At 44.8% G+C, this 22,127-nt stretch overlaps 1 protein-coding gene across 4 annotated transcripts in view; it reads right to left on the reverse strand.

Annotated features, from left to right (window-relative positions):
- Crim1 (cysteine rich transmembrane BMP regulator 1) overlaps window positions 1-22,127 on the reverse strand; it is a 176,697-nt gene that overhangs the window by 71,463 nt on the left and 83,107 nt on the right. For 3 of the 4 annotated variants that reach the window (XM_085691022.2, XM_085691023.2, XM_048416090.3), the window contains one exon: window positions 21,393-21,513. The exons of the other annotated variant lie outside the window; for it this stretch is intronic. In XM_085691022.2, the coding sequence (XP_085547148.2) occupies window positions 21,393-21,513 (121 nt within the window). The remainder of the gene's footprint in view (window positions 1-21,392; window positions 21,514-22,127) is intronic. 4 annotated transcript variants of the gene reach the window in all.

Below are 22,127 nucleotides of genomic sequence, written 5' to 3' on the forward strand. Positions count from 1 at the left end.
AAGTGGCAAGTACCTGGGCTACATGGCACAATCTGGTTGTCTGGTACAGTGAAGGAATGAGGGGAGGGCTGTATGGGCAGTCAGCCACTTCCCAAACAACTACCACTCATGTCCTACACAGATAATTAACCCTGCCCATCTCGGGAGAAATATTTCACCTTATTTCTTAGTTCCCCACGCTGGTACTCACTGTAACAGTTTCAGATGATGCAGGGCCATTTCTACCCATGCTCATTATGTTGGTCAGGGATGCTAACAGTGAATGAGTGATCCCTCCGTAAAGTAGCCCCAGACTACAGCCTTGTTTCCAGGGGTGGGTAGGCATTCTCTATAGGGTTTTATCTCTCCCCATTCCATAATTAAATTATTGACTTTCCAGTCATTCCTTGTCAGTACGATCATCTTTAGGAACACAGTCATCCTGAGCAATATTTAATTTATGATTGTGTGCCACACACAGAACAGATTGAAATCTGAAGTCTCTACACACTATGGGACACGAGGTTTAGGCAAATAAACTTTGCTGACAGCTGTCCTGGAAGTAGAAAGCTTTGATGTCTTAGATTCTGAGCTATCACATGTGCATGCATCTCCGCATGCAGATAATTTATGAGCTATAAGCTCTGGTCACTCTTGACTTTAATTCGGCTGTGAAATCTGCCTAAATGCAGGAGTCGATAAGCAGAGGTAAGTGAAGAAAGCAGAGGAGAGACCAAACTGCCTTCTTAGAGGCAATGAAATAAGACACTGGGAATTAGATGCTTGGGCAGCTGGGTACCAGCATACACTTGTAGTTATGGGAAGCAGTTGCTAGCCTCTGGTCCTGAAGACTCCACTGGGAGCAGACTCTGGGTCACATAGTAGAAAGAGTGATGGAGTGAGATGCCAGCCTGAGAGGAGAAAATAAAGGCATCCTTAAGAGAAAGATGCTGGAAGGAAACGTGTGGGTTCTCATTTAAAGTGGGAGTGTTGTTCTGATCAGGGGAGGGGCCATTCACATTAAGTTCGTTAATTCTATTCTTTCCCCTTTCTTGCTTAAGTGATTGGTTTGATCTATTCTTTGAATCCTCAGTAAATTACAAATATGCTTACAGTCCTCAAGTATCTCAACAATCAGGCCCAGAATTTCAATGACATTTTCAATTAGCCGGGAAACTAAAAAATGTAAATGAAGTTAAAGTTTGAACCAAAGACCATTAAAAAAAAAACCACTGGACAGACGTGAATGAAAACTACCCCCACCGCTTCTCTCATGGTTCTTCCCCGCGTGATGACCGTTAGATTCCTGGGAGAGCGGGGAGGAAAACCACATTAAGGTTTTACTACAGTCATATTTCTGCCTACCATTTAAGATAAATGCCTGCTTGTTTGGCATGCGGAGTTTTGGATTCCTGCAGGACAACTCCCTTCTAGGGCTGTGTACTGTGAGCTGGTCTTGTGCCTGCCTCGCCACTAGAGTTTTAGGCATGCAGTCAGACCACTACAATCATACAGTTTGGTGTATTGCTTACACTAATGCACGTGACACATCCTAGTGTCTAGAGGCAGTCACAAGTGACAGCACCCCACAGGAATAGCTGTTTCTACCACTTCTAGAATCTAGAATCACATTCTGCCTGCTCATGTGTTACAATCATTCTTAAATGCCAGGCAGTATACGTATGCCCAAGAAGTACACATATGCCCAAGAAGTACGCTCTATGGTTGTTGTTCTTCAACACTTTAGCGTGCTTCTGTCCAAACACACTGTGCACTTCTCTGCTAGACTCACTGCGGCTGAACTCTGGGGAATCACATCACACCAAAAATCATTCTAACATTGCCCTGTACCTGCCACATTCCCCAATGTTCCAATGCCCCTATTATTATCCTTGAGACCCATGTCGGCACCATGAAGATGAACCAAAACTCACAAAAGTGCTTAGTAACCCACTTAGAAAAGGAAGGACCCTTTCCTCCTCCCAAGTTTACTACCGAGCCTAAATGGTTGACTGGCAAAGAACCACGGTGTTTGCAGACTGGTGCATTCTTGGTTCCTGGTCCTCTTACCTACCCTGCCTCCCTACCTAATGCCATCCGTCTTTTGATATTGACAGATTACTCTGAACATAAAATCAACACTTTAATGATGACCTGAGGATGGAACCAGAAAAGATGAATATCCGGGCTAAGGCCTGCTACATCTTATCATCTATTAGGTTCTGTCGTGCAAATATGCCTTTATTTTGTTTATTTTGGTAGGCTGAAAATGGCCCAATAGCAATTTCATACAGTTTAACCCAATTCCCACGGACCCTCTGAAGACAGGTCTTCTTCCTTGTTCATTCAGTAACTAATGCAGACCCCTTGTTGACCTACACTATACAGATGGCTTTCCCTACTCTCTGTGCTTTCCACGGGAAGAAACACGACTTTCTCGGGAGTCACTTGGAGGAAATGCTGAGCTACAGAACAGCCTAAGCACACAGACTGCACTCTGTCCTCACTACCTCCCTTCTTTCATTTTTTTATTTCCCCCTCCCTCCCCGCCAGTCTTCCTTCCCTCCTACCCCATTCCCGGGTAAGAGCAAGCAAGGCAAAAGAGAAAACAGATGGATTAAGAACCTAACAGGAGACAGATGCTTAAGGAGGTTGATGTCATCACTCACCCTTCCCCAGTTTCCTGCGCTGTTTGCCCTCACTCCAGCCACGCCCCACCCAGCCCACAGCTTTGTTCCTGTACTCACTTCCACAGCCAACAATCTCCTCCTCATTCCACTTATCAGTGTCTCGGGGTAGCACTCATCACCCAGAGGGCCACATACCTCTCCTTCCAACTCTCTCCCCCAGCGTTCCCCTTAAACAGCGCTCGTTCCCTGCTCCTGCTCTGGGCAGACACTTGCTCTACTGTTTCTGCTGTGCACTCCTGCTGCCTTTTGAGTGTCCTGTTCTAGCCCCTGGGTCCGGCTGCGAGCACCTGAAAACACCTGTCTGGAGTCCTTCTCTCCCTCTGTTTGGGTCACATGCTCTTTTCCCACCTGTTATGTAGAGCTGGTATAGAAAAGGAGACAGGGTTGGAAATAAAGGAAGGATGGATGCTACTAGCTAGTTTAACAAATCAGATGCAACAGCAAGGGAAAACCAGGCAGCGACCATAGTTGACCAGCTCAACTAGTCCCCTCCAGACAGAGCGGTGTGAGGATACTCTGAGCAGCAAGCCTCCGCCCTAGGAGATGGAAGTCATCACACAGCACGGACCCTTCTAGAATACAGACTCCTGCTCACGGCTCTTCTATTTGCGAGGCTGTGCAGTCACTGCTGCCGCCGTTTTCTTTACCCCAAGCAGAAACCCTGCACCATACAGGAGCCTTTCCCCGGCTTCTCCTGACTCTGGCCCTGGCAACTACAAATATAAGTTAGACCTCTGTGAGCTTGACTGCTTTATGCAGTTCATATAAATGAAATCATAAAAGAAGAGAATTAAGGATATATTTTTTTTAAAGTTTCAAAGAAGCACTAATCTGTACCTGCAATTTGCCGGGGTAGAAGAGAAGCCTCTAATGCCACCCTCGATATTAAGATAGTAATCAATCAAGACATCCTGTTAATAAATTTCTGCATAATGTAATCACAGCTGCGGTCAGGTGGGACTTGGTTAAGAGGGCCCTGCTCTCCTCTTCCCAGAGTAGGTAATGGATTCATTCAGTTTAGTGGGCATCCTGAGGGCCTATGAGCAGCGGTGAACAGAACTGAGACCTCACATACACCCCTAGAGGGCACTCACTTCCTTAGGAGGCTCACATTGCTGGGTAGCTGGCTAACAAGCAGTGAGTACACATTTCCTCTTCACCTGTATGTCTTTTGCTTCGGGGACTATATACACAGTCCCAGGCAGTGTGGAAGCTTCCAGACACCGCTGACTGGGTGTGTGCAAGCTTGGCCTCCGCCTATCTTGTGGCTTCCACACTCCACCGGAGGCTCTGCTCATTCACACTCTGGCGCCAAGGCCAGTCTTCCGTTCACTGAAATCAACAGTCAGTCCCACAGATGCCCACTCATGCCAGCCTCTCCTTTGGCCCCCGGTGAAGACCCTAGAGCCCTTAAGACAACACACCCGAAAGGCTTTCTCCAGAATTAATTTTCCGTCTTCTGACTTTTAAAAATATACAGGCAGGGCCCCTGACTCTTGTAGTGTACCTGCTTATTTTACTAAATCAAAATCATACTGATTCTCCCATATGTTTCTCTAGCAAAGAAGGGGATGTCTTATAAAAGAAGACAATAAGCAACAAATACAACCAACAAAAATCTGGAGCCAGCATTTTCTTTATTAGAGCTTGGAGCATGTACTGTCTTTCTAAAAAGATTGTTTTTTTTTTTTTTACATTTACTTAGTGCGTGCGTATATGCGTGTATATGTGTGTGCATCTGTGTTGTACATCCTTCCTGTGGGTTCTGGTGACTGAATGCAGGTCGCTAGGCTCAGTGGCAAGCACCTTTTATGTGTGGTGTCATCTTGTTGGCCCCACATTGTTTCTTATACATTACGAATGAGAAACTTAAAGGTGAGGCTTTCCAGATCAGTATGTGAGACAGACAATGGAATCTGCTTATAGTACAGGCTCTGGGGTACTGCACTTGAGGATCAGTCAGAGGAACTTCAGAATCTGCTGGACACACGCTCTCCAGGAACCACCTTCTAGGGCCTTTGGGCCTACATGTGCAGGGGCTGGGTCACCATGGTGTAAATTTTACTTCCCACTTGAGAAAACCAAGTCCGTCTTAACGTTTTAATGGGGATTATAATCGTCAGTGTATGCTGTCAATCATTTACAAAGGCTCCTCCTGTTATTTACTTAACTGTCCCCACTGGAAAAATGTGAAAACATTAGCAACCCACTCCAATCCTTGAAAGGGTGGTTTGCTCACCCATAAAGTAAGACGCATGCTCAGGAAGCATTCTTCTAACTTTGAAACCCCATGATTCTACCGCCACCATTACCGTCCCCATCGATGTGGCCACCCGATCCAGGACTTTTCTACTGCATCTCACCTCCTGATACCCAGTCATGTCACCTCTGCATCTGCCCACTTCTCTTCCTTCTTGCTTTCCTTGAATCCCAACCTTTAGACCTGGCTCACTATGTCCCCTGACTTCACTTTGCTCATAATTTTACCTGGGAGGTGGGTAACAGTTGCATATTTATTTGTATATACTATATATACAAATATATATAATATAATAAATATAATATATAGTTATATATTATATTTCACAAAAAGAAGCAGCATGCTAAATGTTGGGGTTCTGTTATCATAGAGAAGATTTGGGACCTGTCTTTAAATTAGGCTGAAGAATCGATGTTTGTTTATCTGTTTACCAGAACGAAGAGAGAAACTTCAAAGGACACTAAGTAAGAGGGATGACCATTGAACCTGGGGGAAAGGGGTCCTCTGACACCCACACACCCTCTTGAAAAGCATAGGAGTATCTCAGAAATGTGCCCTGCGGCGGGTGCTGGCACCCAGACAGCAAACATTATCCTAACATCCCTCCATAGGAACATCTCTCCAGAGGAAGACACTGGAGACTGAACGCCATAGACATCCCATCTTTCCCAACACAGACACTTATCCTTCGATCCATGTCCTTCAGGAGAAACAAGTCCAAATTGTGGAGTATTCTAGAAAACAGTTCATCCAGTAGTGGTTTTATTCCACATCTGAAACACCTGCCTGAGCCCTGGAATGTGGAGACATCCCCTATCTGCAACAAAGGCAGGGGGTTTCCCTTGGTCAGGGAACAGGGGAAGGAAGCATTTAAGTATTTATAAAGTACAGGTACTAAGTACTCTCTGTAGAGGCTGTTAATGAAATAGCTCGTCAAGAATGGAAAAGATGCCACATAAAACACAATGCTCTTCCATTAAAAGCAGCTTCATCATTAATGAAATTTAAAGCTCTACCATTCTGTGGTTTCATTTTCTTCCTCATTCCAGGAATATGTACAGTTAAAACATGGCTGTAAATAAAACATCCCAAAGTAGGAGGTTTGACATGGGACAGTCCAACTACCACTTTGGAAAATGGTTAGCTAGCTCCCGATGGGAGTGCCTCAAGCTTGAATTTCCCTCCTGTCTCTCCCTAGGAGATTTACGGCTCCCTGGAGAACTACTGACCCTACTTCACCCTTCCTCCAGCTAATCCCGGTATGAGCTCCTTGACTCTTCATCACTAGTCACAGCCAGCCACGTAGGATCTGTCCCTGCAATCTATCAGTGGTCCCTCCCCAGGACAGGGAGCTGCTCCAGCCTAACACGTAACTGCACATTCCTTATGACTCTGACCTCCGAGACAAGAGGAAAGCAACCGAGCTTTCTGTGAGTGTTATGCTCTGCTTGTTTGTCTAGGAGGAAGAACGGATGGACGTGCTCTCAAGCACGGGAGATATAAACCCAAGACAATTAAGTAACTAGGACAGCTTCCCTCTTCCTGGCTCTCTCAAGAGACAATTATGACTTCCTTCTCAAGGATGCCAGGCGCCTAAGAAGCAGAAGGTGTGAAGCTGAAGGAAAAGTGGTACACACTTTAGGAACATACAAGCTTTAAGTAGACATTTTTCCCAGACTCCCACGGTATGTCAGTATGGCGAGGATAAAGCAACAATGCTTTCTACAAATTACTATCCTGATGCGACTTTCTAAGTCCAGGGGCAGGCTCCGATCTTGGCAGGAGCCAGACAAGAGGCAGGCAGCAGCTGTAAACATTCCTTGGCCCGTGTTGAAAATGTTAGGGCGAGGATCCCATAGGCCTTCCCAACCATCTTGTCAAGCTCAGCTGTCTGACACTGAGAGTCCTCTGCCTCCACTTCCTCAGATCTGAGAGAAGTCACTGGTGTATCCTTTCATGGGCTGGTAGGATAGAAGGGAGAGGAGTATAGAGGACCATTCAAGATAAGGGGAAAAGAAGAGAAACTAGCATATCACAGCCTTGAAAGGGGGATGGACAGGAGAATACGATTTTTAAAAAAATTATTTACTTTACGTGTGTAGGTGTGTCTGAGTGTACGTCTATGCCCCCCCCCCCCCACGTGCAAGTAGGAGCTCACGGATGTCGTCAGAGGCCCCGGATCTCCTGAAACTTACAGATGGTTGCAAGCTGCCACATGGGTACTGGGAATTGGCTCTAGGTCCTCTGCAAGAACAGGAAGTACTCTTGGCTGCTGAGCCATCTCTCCGGCCTGGAGAATAAGTTTAAATGCAGCAATGACAAGTATTTTCATTTCAAACCTGGGATTATCAGTTGCATTAGAAATGGAGGCTCTGGAGCATGGAATCAGCTTGCCTACAAATATGTACTCAGTTTGTGTTTATTTACTGAGAATACACATGCAAGCAGGCATGCAGTTAGTTGGACGCTGGGAATGCCAGAAAGATTCAACTTAGGGAGGCCCTGGATATGAGAGCACAGTGGGGCGCAGGCTGCTGAGCACCTGCCCTGGAATACAAGAACAAGCACGGACCGACGACACCTGAACAAATCAACTGCTTTAAAACCTAGGCTCAGTTTCCACTGCTGTGGCTGCACACACTGCCTCGGGCATCTAGAGTCATCTGTTCCCAGGCTGGCACTGAAGCAGATGACTGCAGACTTCCAACTGGATCCCAGCGAACAGTCAACTCCAAGCCTCTCATCCTTGTCATCGGCGTAAAGTGGCAGACGGTACAGTCTCGCATCCTCTGGAGAACATACATGTGCCAGGGACTCATCTACGCACCAACCTGTTCTTCCAACAGGAGCTGAGGAGCCAATCTGGACATCAACAAAAATTGCACCACGCAAAGCTTTTACTACCTACCTGGCTCTCCCCTAACGATATCCTTCTGCCTCCAGTGAGATGGGGACATTCTCACTCATTTCCTCCACTGTGGTGGCTGGGAGGGAAGTCAGCAAGGCTTTTCCACTCACACAAACGTTTCCTCCCTGTAGCTCTGACGCCTACCCAGGACACAGAGGCTTCCAGAAAGGGGCACTGACATAAAAGAGTGTCATATTTGAGTTCTGGCTCCTTAGCCGCGATGTGACCATGCGAGTTTGGGCAAGTTCTATAATCTATGTCTCAACTGAACCACACGGAAAATAGAGCTGGTTAAAGTTTCCATATGTCATATGACTGCCGTGTGGATTAAACGGACTGACGCAGGAGAAACACCTAGCACCGTGGCTGAAACATGAAAGCACTCAACACCTGTTCTCTCCTTTATGCCATTTAGGGGGCTTCAGGGTGACGCAGAGGAAGCACTTTCACTGCTCTGACCTCTCGCAGTCCCTGAAGATCCAGGGTCCCTGCTTCTGCCCCCATCCCACATAAGTACCTCAACCCCATCAATAAAGTCTTTGAAGTCACGCACCGCACCTGCACATGACAACAGGCCACTTTCCAAGCTCTCCACACTCTCTCTGTGAAGCGGTCCACTCCATGATTTTGCCAGTTTCTCCCAAGCCTCAGCCTCCTTCTGACCGGCTCCCTTTAACGCATGAGCCTCCTCCCTGCCTGCGGCGCTCCAGTGGAACCCACCCTAGGCTAATCTTTCTAGTATTTTTACATTTTCTGATCCCTTTCCCTCCTCCTGCATCAGGTCTTTCAGCGGGAACTCCTCAGTTATATCAGTCAGGGACAGCGGGCCTGGAAATCAGTGTGAGTCCAGAAGAAGAAGTAAGGACAGGACAGACAGCTCAGAATGCTTCCCTCTAAGAGGTTCCACTCTCGTCCTGAGCAGAAACAAACACGTGTTCAGAAGAAGCTTGTCTTTTATGCCAAACAGGCCAGTTTAAAGATGTTGGCCATTACTATGAATGGGGCAAAGAATGTAATCTCAAGAAATGAAACACTTCTCAGGGGTGAAGTAGGGCCCAAGGATGCCCATTGCAGACTGGAACTCTACCTAGTGACCGCCTTTGTGCCAAAGGCTGCTGGAGAGAGCACACTCCTTGCAGAAGCCATTCTGCCTGTGAGCCCAGCTCTTCGGTGATGTGCTAGAAGTACGGTGGTGGGTGCCTGATGGCAGAAGCAGTGAGAGAAAGGCCGTGGGAAGTCCCAGATTGTGTAGAAGTCACCAAGTATGAGAGAGGGCACAGAAGGAAGACATTCTAGGTACAGAAGAACCTGGTGGATTTATAAGAACAAGAAACAATCTACACAGCATATGTCAAGATGAGGACAAGGCATTATTACCAAGGGTTTGGCAGCCGATATGGAGGAGAGGCAGATGAAGGCTGGATAACAAGGGATCTGCCTACTATTCTAAGAAGCATTGCTCCCTGAAAGAGGAAAGCAAAGAGAAATCTTAAACAAGTGATGTAGTCTGGCCATGGGGTGGCTATCTGGAGAGGGGGTCCATTCCATTTCTCTTAAGTCATGAAGATATATGAGATTAGTGCAAATGTTTTCGGCTCCAAGACACATTTAAAAACTGAAAAGCCAAAGACTCCAACAGCCTAGAATGCCCTTTGGTCTTTCTCCATCCCATGAACTCTGACTCATTCCCAAAGACTCAGCTCACAAGTGAAATCTGACAGTTTTCCAAATAGGAATTAGTATCTCTTTGTCCCATAAGCTTCTCCTTATTTTGCAGATTTCAACTTCTAAAACAAGCAACACTTAAAACTACAATGATTTATTCGCATTTGCCTCCCCATAAACTAAAGGCTCCTTGATCTCATGGACATTTATTCCTTCCAGGTACACAACGAACATTCCAAGAATCTGTTTCCTGAACAAGTCAAAACTATAGGATTTGGGTGCCGGGGCTTGCCGCAGACTCTCTACAGAATGGACGTAAGCTTTTATTTATCTGTGTTAGAAGGTGATGAGAGAGAAACATACACAGGTTGGTCTCGGCCCTCAAAGGGTGCACAGGTTAGCCTAATCTATCCTGCTTTATTTATGCTTTCAGCCACCCCTTTCCAAATGGAAAGTTCTAGAAATAAACAACCACAAATCATAAATAACACTGTACATGTATCTGGTGGTTTGAGAAAGGGTTATACTCTATAAACCCAAACTGGCCTCAAATTTATGGTAATTCTTTTGTCTCAGTCTCCAAGTCCTGGGATTATAGGCCTAAGCCACCGTGACCAGCATGAATAATTTTTATTACAGTATGTTACTATAATTGCTATAGTTTTATTTATGAGTATCTTCTTGTGCCTTTATTATGGGTCTACACACATAGAAGAAAACTGGATTTAGTCTCATGTGAAATTCCAGGCATCCATGAAGGCTCTGGAACAGGTTTGCCAAGCACAAGAAGGGACAAATAACTTAGGCTAATATGCCTCCCAAATCCATACAAGGCTGGGAAAGGATAACTTGAAAGGCTTTTGCCTGCATGGTCTATTCCCAACAGGCTAACTCAGAAAGGCCAAGGGAATCCAACCATCTCTGCCTCCAGGGTTCCAGCTCAGTTGTTCAGTGTCTACCAGGCAAACACAACCTTGAACCTCTACAAACTGTCACGCACAGTGATGTGCTGCCACTACCTCTGGTCACAATGAAGGGTGCCAAGTGGGTAAAACATGCTCTATGAGCTTCTAGGCTTCTTTTAGTTTTTCCCAAAGAGGTAATGTCTTACATTTCCTTGTTAGCTCCCTAAAAAGTTCACAAAGCTTCTTTTCCCCTGTAGAGTTGTTCAGAGCAGTTCTTTTATTTTTCTGGATGATGGATGGACGGAGAAAGTCGTCAAGTTTAATATTATTCTTGCCGTGGATTCTCCACTTGGGCTTCACCAAAGGCTCCACATGATTCGCTTGTTCCCTCAGTTGTGACGTCTGGACCACTTGAAACAAACATAAGCCAATGAGTGATGCGGCCTTGTTTGTTTTCAGGGTTAACACAAAAACAAAGACTAGGTCCTGGGTCAAGTTCGTGGAGGAGCACACAGGGCACAAAGCCCTGGTACAGAAAGTGTGAAGGCTCACACAGCTGAAGCACATGATTGACAAGCCAAGCGCCCTACTGGGGAGATGGTTCTTTTCTAATGGGTAAGGACTTTAACTTCTAGGAAAGTGTATTTTTTTCAGTCTGGGATCAGTCCAATAATAACATGGAATTCTTACAATTATTTTGTTTAAAAAAAACATCAGAGTTTAATATAGACTCTGGCTTTTTAGTCATGAGTTGATTTGCTCTTTTGGACCAAAAATTACTATGACAGAGGGCAACAGAATCAATGTTCTTTCCTAAGCTGAGAAAGAAGGGCTTCAAATATACTTAAATATACTTGCAAGGGTTTTTTTTTTTTTGCATGTGTTTAAAAACAAAAAAGATGCTACTGATGATACTCATGTGAGGATGTCAAGAGTTAGGAATGCTTTAAATGCACATGTTAATGTATGTTTTACATACTGTATAATTTACTCTCAAAAAGCAGTTGGAGGAATTATTTAAAGGAAATGACACTCCATACCTCAAAGAAGAACTGATTTTTTCTTTTTCTTTTTTTAAAAAGAGAGAGATGTTTATCAACAGACTGATCTTAAAAAATATAGAAAGATAGCTCCATCTTTGTTGAGGTAAAACAGATGGACATGATAATTCATTACAAGACAATTTGATAAAGGTTCCTTGGAACTGCACGTTCAGAGACAATTTCTAATGCCTAGCTTAAGTTGGCATGAGGAAAGCAACTTAAATGCCCAGTATAACGTTAACAGCCATAAGGTCTCCAACAGATACGACCTGATGATTTGTGTTAACCAAGACTGTTTCACAAAGGTCAAAGAAGAGATCCTCGAGTTCCAAGCATAAAAAGGGAAGAGGTCCTAATTCCCCAGGAAGACCAGCCTTAATGTGTCTATCTGGGCAGAGTGGGTGTGCTCTGTTGATAGCCCCTGACCCAGCACTCCCCACCCTAACACTAGGCTAAACACTCCAGAGACCGAAAAGGTGGGTCTCTGGAGATAAGAGCTGTTTAGAAAAACTTTGAGAAGCTCATCTCACTCCTCCAGGATCCAAACTTTAGCAAACGGAATGCTGAGTGACCCCAACACTCTGTCAGCTGCAACTGCACTCAACGGTAAGCTAATCGACATTGTTTTCAGTAGGAAGTGAAGCATATTATTTAAAACTGGAACTAGGGCAAATAAGAGGACTCAACAGTAAGCATTCCCCATCATTTTCCATGTGAGTGTCTTTTAGAGTTCTCCGGTTTCTTGGTCTAGGTGTAAAAGTGGAACATGCCTGGACTCAGTTTTCGTTACGTGATGGGAAACAAGTCTATAATGGGCCATTTCCCTTGAAGGCGGGCTACTGATGGTGTGTGCCTCTATCAGATGGTCTTCTAGAGATCCAGAGCCTTCTGCACAGTCACTAGTGACACTCAGAAACTGCTGAGCCCTTTCCTTTCACTAAGCACCACATCCGACGGCAAGCCCAGCGTTCTGTTCCCTGTCTTCCCTCAATGAGTCTCTGTTGAACTGTTTTAACAGATTGCAGCATTTTCAAATTGGTACACCTTGTTTTCACTCACTGCAGCTATGTGGTCAGATTAATTTTTATTAACTTACATGCTTCTGAGGGGAAGGAGCACCCTGCCAAGGATTCCATTCGGCTGGCCTCATCTGGGATGAGTCCACTTCAGGCTGCGAATTCTGGAACTTCAGAACGCTCCTTCCCCAAACGTCTTTATCGACTCCCAAACACAGTGTGCTAGCAATCTGCTAGAATTCTATTATCATCACACAACCAAGCACTAGCAAAAATGGATTTTCTCACAAGTGCAAAGAAACTGGGATTGCAGAAGTGGGGACACCTTAGATTTCTGAACGGAAGCAGCTGGGGGCAAATACATACACCTGGTCTTAAGGAAAGGCATTTCAAGACCTTCGTTCTGGCCATGGCTGTGTTTATAGGTTATCATCTTTGCTTTAACTTAATTTTCCATCCTGAAGTGTGGAACTGTTCTGACAGGACAGCATGGGGCTGGGAAACTGTCTCAGATAGATACCAGTCGGTGTTTCAGAGGAGAAAAGTCAACCTGAGGCTCAAACGAGGAGGAAAAAAGAGCCCTTCACATAGAATATTTACTTTAAGTGATATAATGGGCTAATTACAAAATTAGTAACAGAGAACATAAAATTCTCCTAAAATATAATTGTGACACACATACACAACTAAATGTGAAATACAAAGGTATTAAGAACATACAGCTGAATGAAGGGTGACAGAGAAGAGAGAGAAGTAGTTGGAAACTCAGTAGAAATGAGTCTTCAGAGAAAGGAAACAATGTGCACATGAATCCGGGTCCAGGGGGCAGCAGGCATCCATGCTCAGCACACATGGGGAGTATGTAAGGCACACTGGGGACCGCACCCCCATACACACACTGGAGTCCTTCCCATAGCACACATACCAAGGCAGCTGACAGAGAAAGCCACATTCCATTGTCGAATAGCAATTTAATACAGTAAATCCTTATTTGTAGATTCAGCCTTTGGGCAGATGTCATCCACCCCTCTTCCTTAGGAACTGTCTCTTCATGGACGCCAAAAGAAAATGTAGCTGGCAGTAATCAGTGAGCCGTCTATCTAACGCACCATCACCTACTTTGCCTGCTTACCACACGGCTTTCTTTATCTAACCAGTGCCGACCACCAAGGCACGAATAACTAGCCTGGTGTGTTTCATTTTGCCTTTTCTAAGAAAACGCAAGGATAAAAAAGCAGCCATCTTTCTCCCGTGACTTCACTGGACAGTCTCCTTCTCCTATCATCATGAGACCCTACTTATTGCTTCATTATCTTCCTGAGTCCTGGACTTTTGAGGGCTTTCTTTTCCTCTTGCTCTTCCTTAAGAAGTTCCTAACACAAACTTCTTGGGTTTCAACCAAATGAGAAGATTTGGGAAAGTCAAAAAACTCAGAGGTGGAAGCTATTTTGGGAGGCAGAGGCAGGTGGATCTGTGAGTTCGAGGCCAGCCTGGTCACTACAAGAGCTAGTTCTACGACAAGCACCAAAACTTGAACAAAACCCTGTCTCAAAAAAAAAAAAAAAAAAAAAAATCACGCAACCCTTTCCTGCCTTCCATTTCAGCTCAGAGAGCAAAGAAGTGAGAATCTGCTCAATTCACACTGAGACAGACCCAGTTCACGTGACATACTGAGTATCCTTCAGCTACCACGTGTGTCGTGCACTGGTGGGCACACACATGCTCACTGACAACAATCACAAAGTAACGGTCGGGTCTCCCGAGTGGTTGGACAGGGGAAGATATGGGCGCTGACAGTGACGTGGTTCACAGGGGACAGGGGACACTGCACCTGGTGGCTCACGCTCACCCAGGCACAGGCCGCTGCTCAAGGCAGGGAGCTTCCAGTTCTACACACGTCGCCTTTGAGAACGGATCACGGTACAACTTCTCCGATGACCTTGAACGGCAAGATTCAGCCTATTCCATTGATCTTTATTTCATTTCTCATGTGCTGAAGATAGCCCCAATTTTTTTTTTTTTGGTGAATACAGGAGTCATATATTAACATTTTTGCCAAGATAATCTAAAATTTTTAATTACCTTAGAACTGAAAAAATTAGAACTTATAAATCTTCAGCTAAAAATAAAAACAAGATTTTTGGATATAGTGTCTCAGAAAGTAAGAGATCTCAGTTCTCTGGATCTTGGTTCTGGAAGAGAGTCAGGCCCTTTGGTCAAGAGAGAAACAGGAGCCAAAAGGGAGCTTGGGAACCTGGCTTTTGCAGCATACACAACCCAAGACAAAGCTATTTTAAGTTTCTGGATATCATAAACAATGACTTAATTTATTTTGAACTCAAAATAACTGGCTTGGATTTTTTTCTCAATAACTTTTAAGAAAAACATATTTATAGACAGAAATTGATAACATGTTTCAGAAAGAAGAGTTTACGACAACTCTCATTAAATTTAGAATGAGTGACTATCATTCATCTTCTCAATAAACATACAAAAATATCATAAGGCATAAAATGTTCTAAATAATAATTCAGTTAACTTCTGGTGCGGGAGAATTGTCTGTATTCTGTCAATCATGTTTTAAATAAGCGCTGATTGGTCAGGCAGGAGGTGTAGGTGGGAAAACCAGACAGGAAGTGGAAATGACGTAAGGAGAGCAGGCGAATTCTGGGGAGGAAGAAATCGATTCCACCTACTCCTGCCCAGATCACCGAAGCAGCAGGATGTGAGCTGCCCCACTGAAAAAGGTACTGAGCCACATAGCTAAAATGATAAAAAAAAATGGGTTAATCAAGATGTGAGAGTTAGCTAATAAGTAGCCTGACCTAATGGGCCAATCAGCATTATAACTTACAGAAATCTCTGTGTGGTTGATTTTCTCTGGGACTAAACAGCTGTGGGGTACTGGGAGGCACAGAAAACAAAAACAAGCCGGCCCTCATGTTACAAACTTCCAGTAAGGTGCAGTGGTATCACTGCCCCAAATTTTAACAATTTAATGTCCTGTTAGTCTGTATCCTTAAAACTGAAAAGGAGGCACAGGCACTGACGACAGCAATGTGCCTTTAGAGTAGGAAACAAACAAACAACAACAGAAAGTGACCTGGAAGCTATCACGACAGACAGTCCAGCTGGGCTGCGGGTTAGGCTTGCAGCAGAACATGGACTCACCCTGTGCATCTCAGGTCCATCCAGCCTCCAGATACAGCAGGTAGATCCATTTCTCTCGGACAAGATGAATAGTGACGGAATTTTTCTGTGTCACATCCTTTAAAGATTGCTTTTTGTTTTAAACATGGTCCTAGTTTTGGGAAATAGTTGTTTTGGCGTCCCCTCCCCAAACACCTCAATGACATTTTCTGTTGTCTGAGCGAGAAAAAAACCCAGTATTTCTTAAGGATAGACGATGTGAGTTACAGGTTTACAACTGAGGTCGTACTTAGAGGCCTGGAACACATGTCTGCACTGAGACGAACTGTCAAGAGGGAAGGGCAAAGTGCTGAGGACGCAGTGAGTTCATCTATAAAGCTGCCTGAATTTTAGAAGACCCAGATGCCCAGAACCAAAAGCACACTAGTTTTTAGAACAGGGTCACTCACCTGCAGGATTTCAGCAACTTTCTTTAACCAGAAAGTCAGGTCTAAAGGTCACCTATTTTTGTTAAATGCATACTGTGGTGGATTGAAAATGGCCAGCCATTCTTTGATGCTTCTTCCATCAAAGGGAAGGCTCTTCTCTGCTACCCTTTGGATAAGGGCTTATTACAAAGTGGCAGGAGCAGGGATGTCCACATCTGGGTCTCTAGAGATGCTTGCTGTGACACTTCCTCCTTCGGGCACAGGTGAAGCAGTTCAGGATGGAGGATCAGACACAAGTTGTCCTTCAAGTCAGCCCAGCGGGGTTCCCGAAACATAACCGGCACCCAGACCTACATGCCGAGAACTGCCTAGCCAGCACCAAGAACGGAGAAACAAACATAGAAGGTCTTTTGCTTTCTGTACTGCTCATGGGGACGGCACTGCATAACTGGAATGCATATTTGCCGCTAATTTGCACTCTGCTGATACAGACATAAGCTCACATCGCTGACTTATCATTCTGTTTTAACAACAACAAGAAACATCACAAACACTACAGAAGAACGAGCACAGGGCTTTTGAAGATCCTGGTTCGAAAACAGGCCTGTCCTGCCCCTTATGCCAAGGAGCAGCTGTGGTTTTACACAAGTCAGTCATTCTCTAGACTTCCATTTTCTAGACTGTAAATTCCATATGGTGTTAGAGAGGTAATAAAATGAGCAAAGGGTTGGTAATTATCAAGGTATGTGATACAGTTAGGCTACGTCTGTTATTGCTGTCCCCACACTGTTTAAGGACAGCTTTCCCAGCTCTACAAAGACAGCATTTGCATCGATGTGCACAGCACATTGTTTGTTTTGTTGCAAACCCCCTGTGTATGGCAGCATCTGTATAGGCACACCCCGTGCACACACTCACGGACACTCTAAGCACAAAGGGTCACAGCCCTATAGACATTCTGCTTCTTCTGTTACTGTGTGGTGGTGTTCAGACCCCGATTAAGGCTCCAGATGTGAATTTTTAACTTTTTCTGTCTTCCCTTAGAAAGTATGATGAGTTAATTGCTGAAAACATAGAGTAGAACCAACAGAAAGGGCTGAAAGGATTCAGTGTGTCTGCAGCTCTGCACCAGGTTGCAGAGTACTGATCCTCGGTCAATGGCTAATTCTTCCACACGTAAGCATGACAGACATCTATTGCCTTCAGAATCCACGTGAAGAGAGCAGACACTGAAGACTTTGAAACCTAAAGAGAAAGCCAGGATGCTGCAAGAGGCTCCTTTGACAGAGGCCAGGGGCAGGCCGGGAAAGAAGTGCGTGTCAGTGGCAAAAAGTGTTATCCAGGTGTGACAAGGACACCTAGAGAGTGGAGTCCTTCCCATGTAAGCCCTCACTCGTGTTTGATGAATCAGTGGAATAAAAGCAGGCCACTCGGGAGGAGCCTCACAAACTGAGCAGGAGCTCACAGAGAACCGGGCAGCTGGGGGTCTGACTGAGCCTGGCTAGGAAGAGCTGGAAGGTCTTTATGAGAGGAGAGCAAAGCCATGAGAGAAGTAGTTACTCTCAGTGAAAAGTAAACTTTTACTGCTGGACTTTCCGCTACTTTACCCTTCTCTGCCCTAAAAGACTCTCCTGCCTGAATTCTCTAACAACTGGCTTTGCTCTAAGTTCTTAGCCAAGGTCTTTACAAGCAGGTGAGAAAGTCAAACAATACGGATAGGGTTTTATATATTTCATCCTGGTTTCTGTTGTGCTGGAAGCATGTTTCTTTCATGAGAACAAAGGTTTCTCTTAAAATGCTATTACTATAAATTAGGCAATTTTCTTTTTATTTCTATTTTTATATGTTTGCTTGGGTTTTCATTCTTTGATCACAGTATAACCTATAAACTTCTTTAATAAGCGAGGCCCTGGTTCATATGCTAAGCTATCCTGAACAGACGTAAGCAACATATATATTCTGCATCTACCAATATTAATGCACACACAGAGGAAATATGACATAAATGCTGACCTCTGGAAACATTCTTCAGCTAGTGAGATAGGCTTTATGTATGCAACAATTAAATAAAGGTGCATGGAAATGTGTGGTTAACTGACAACATGGAGAAGGGTATTCTTGGAGTTCCCAGGGGGCAGGACAGGTATTAGTTGAAAGATGAAGACCGTGTAGATAAAGTGGAATTTAATTGGAATCCTGCAGGATGAGTGGTATCAGAAAAGGTGGAATGGAGAGATAAAGGTTGACTCATGCTGTGCTAGGGGAGGGCAGTGTTAGGAGGGAGCCGTCTTTCTGTAGTACTGGGGTGTAGAAGAGCATAAGAAAAGGGTCTGGGAGCAAGTCAAGGCTTTCAAAGTGAGATGCACAATAGTAGCCCTATGAGCAATGGGAAGAGGATAAAAGAAACTTCAAGTGTTCTTTTTATTCTTCATTAACATGTGCATTACCTTGGATAAGCATGGGCTTGTTTGCTCATTCATTCATTCATCCATTCGTTCATTCATTAATATACGCTGGCCATATTATTCCTATGTACTAGAGTTCACAAATTCCCACATTTCTTTGACAATCACAAAATAAAAAAGAACCATCCTAATGATTTCAATGTTTTATAAACGTGTTATGTAAACAGATAAATGAGGAGTTACAAGGGAGCAGAAGGGCACACCAGAGACATCGAAGATTGAAAACACCTTAAAGAGAGGAAAATGGAATCCTCAAAGACGGCAGATGCTGTCCAGGTTAAAGAAGAGAAACACTATACGGAGAGAGGCGGCTGGAAATGCAGAGTTCCCGAGCATGAGAACACTCGGGGAGAGCACTGATTGGGCAGGAACAAAGGGTGAGTGTGTAGCAGGGAAGGGGACAAGCATGGGTCACTGGCTATCAAACACACAGGAAGGTAAGAGCTGTGAGAACGTAGTCCTCCCTGCAAATAATTGACAGCGGGACTTTGATGACTTCCTTCTCCGTGCTTCTGCGGTTGCACCATTTACCTTGGACCATTCTTCAGCAGAGCGCCCACGTCACAACTGCATTAATACAATAATAACCACCCTCAGGTTTCTGTTGACTAGACTCGCAGAAGCTTGGGGATGAAACAGAAAGCATCTAGTGCAACCTCTGTTCCAATGTAACATTTCTTCAAGGCCATCCAGATGGGAAGGCATCTAACCAGCGCCAGGAACTGGAGTCGGCCGCAGAAAGCAGCGTGACTCACTGCTGAGCGCTATTAGTTGTGAGGTTTTCTTCTTAAGCTGAGATTTAGTGTTTTCCTACAGATCCTATACATTTTACCCAACAAGAGTGACTGGGAGAAAAAGTCCCCTGTACCTCCAACATACAAAAGGCGCTAACTACAGCTGCAAAACTGAGTCCAAAGTTGTCCCGTTCCTTCACTCAATGACAGGCCTGCCTGGCTTTGATTAATTAGGTTCTCTGATACAATGAACCATCTTCCTTTTTATGAAGGCCTTGCAGGAACATTTGTGACTACCAATATTGGTCCACTGTTTTTGCTGGTGATTGGTTGTACCTATGTGCGCATGGGTAGTCACCCTTTGCACACATCACATAGCAACATCCTACTGTCACAGGGAAGTGGCTGAACCTCTTTAACACACCACTTTCACAGAAACCTTGGTTGTTCACTTCACGACACAGCATAAAGGGCATGTCTGAAAGAATCCTAATACATTTGGTTAGTGGAAAGAAGAAAAAAGCAATTATGAAAACGAACTCCAAGTATCCACTCTGATTATTGCAAAAGGAAACTTACTGTAGTGGTTCATCTAATCCACCTGATGGGATTGAGACGGATCTAGATCTGCGTTCTCTATCTTTCCTAATGCCATGACCCTTTAATACAGGTCCTCACCCACCACAACCCCCAACCACAAAATTATTTCATTGCTACTTCATAGCTGCAATTTTGCTGCTATTACGAATCATAATGTCAATATCTGACATGCAGGATAGCGGATATGTGACCCCCCAAGTGGGCTGTGACCCACAGGTAGAGAACTGCTGGTCTAGGTGATAGGTAAAACACAACTCTGAGTGGGTCTGAGAGGGAGGTCACTGCCAGAGAGGACTAACTAAGTGGGGGAGCCTTGCCTTGAATACGGATTGTACCTTCGCATAGGCTAGAGTCCAAAGGAACAGATGGGAGGGAGACAAGTACTGAGTTCCCTAGAGCAAACAATCTCTCTTCTCTACTCCCTGTATGCCATTTGGTAAACTGATCTGCAACACCTTCCTCCTATGATAGAACAAAACCTCTGAGATCATGAGCCAAAATCAATCTCAAAGATTTGGTCAAAGCATAGAACCCCAACTAACACATGTTTACTTTAACTACGGGCTACCTATACTTACAAATTCCTAATTCATAAAGTCATTCCTATAACCAAAACTACTCATGCAGTGAGTCTAAATGCTAAATGCCAAATGCCTGGTAGTAGGATGGGACTGGAGCAGAGGTTATAGATGGAGCTAAATAAGGAAGGGTTTAAGCTCTTGGTATTCTATGTAGAACAGAAGTGGCAAGAAAGGAAATGTCTTTATTACAAAGATGACATAAAGGGCTAGAAAAGACGGAGGAGGTAGCGATGACAGAGAAGAGGGACAGGTATCATGGGGAAGAGGAAGCAGATTGCAGACCCAGGTTCCCTGAAAGCAATGTACTGTTGGCTGGCATCACTGTGATACTCTGTAGAGCAACAACAGCAGACCCAAGGGCTCTCGGAGTCTAGAGACCTCATTCAATAGTGTTCAATGGATGCCCTGTTACTGACATTAAAATGATGGTGGCTTATCTCCCACAGCTGAAGGGAAATGTGTCTGATACTCGAAAATTACTGTTAAGAATTCAGACACCCTTTTGCCTCAGTACGAAATGGGCCCTGGGAGATGCATGACTCCACATATCCAGACCCCTTCTGATGAGCTCTTTGAAGCAGTCAGTGTTTTGTAACACTGGGCACTTGGCTTACACATCCACAAGATCTGCTGCAAGGGATCAAATGGTGTGTCTCATTATCAGAGGCCTCATTCTGCCTCCTAATCTGTGCGTGGAGGGGAAAGCGTGCCTACTTCCTAGTCCTCCGAGTGCTTTCAGGAAGAGTCTTAATCCTTAAGATTAATGGCTTAACCTGATGACACCTGGCTTTGATGTGAGGAGAGACGATGTAAATAGCAAGTAACAGTAACAGTCCAGCGGTTTCTCCAGAGAAACACGCAAGGATTGGGTTTCCCAAGGGAAAACAAGCTGCAGGCTAGAGAAACTGTACCGGGGATGGTGCTAGCAAATAAGTCAGAAAGGAAACTTGAACCGGTGACAAACCAACCTTGCCGGCAGGGTACAGCAGCCATCCGCTGTGAGCCGCACTTGGGTTTCGTAGCTGTCCAGGGGGCACACGGCCTGCTGGACAGGGGGGCACTCCACGGTGCTGCAGTCCACGCTGAAAACTGAAAGGGGCAAACAGAGAAGCACTGTTTATTGCGACATCTACTTGCATTGTGAATCCCCAAATGAAATAACGACTGTCAGCAAATGTCGAGAGACTCCTTGCTTGCCTGAAACCCAGAAGGCCCTTCTAGTGTTTTCCTCTCAGTCAATGAAACAGAAGTGCGGCTGTGGTGCATCTCAAACAGGGGACAAGAGTTAGGATGAGGACAGAGTGAGACCATGGAGTTATATGGATGGTGAGGGACAGCGAGAAGACCTTCTGACAGAGCAGTTCAAGAGATGGACAAGGAATCGCTTGGCCTGAAGTGTTTCCCTGACAGGAAAACTAAAATTAAGAAAGAAAAATAAAAGGAAAAAAAATTTTAAAAACTGATCAGTCATTAGAAACTTGCAAAGAAGAAACCACTACAACCTAAATCTAGTCACAGACTACATCAGAAATGCTGGCACTAGGGTAAGGCTGTTAGATACACTATAAAGCGAGAAACAGCTGCGACATGACAAGAATTCCAATACTGGCAAAGAAGGTGAGTAAACAGTCAAGTGACGCAGGGCATGCTTCGAAGCCAAGGCGGACGGGAGGGGCTGCCAAGGAAGAAAACTGGGGCTGTTT

The sequence above is a fragment of the Myodes glareolus genome, chromosome 6 (assembly GCF_982192425.1).
Source record: "Myodes glareolus chromosome 6, mMyoGla1.1, whole genome shotgun sequence".
Taxonomy (NCBI): Eukaryota; Metazoa; Chordata; class Mammalia; order Rodentia; family Cricetidae; genus Myodes; species Myodes glareolus.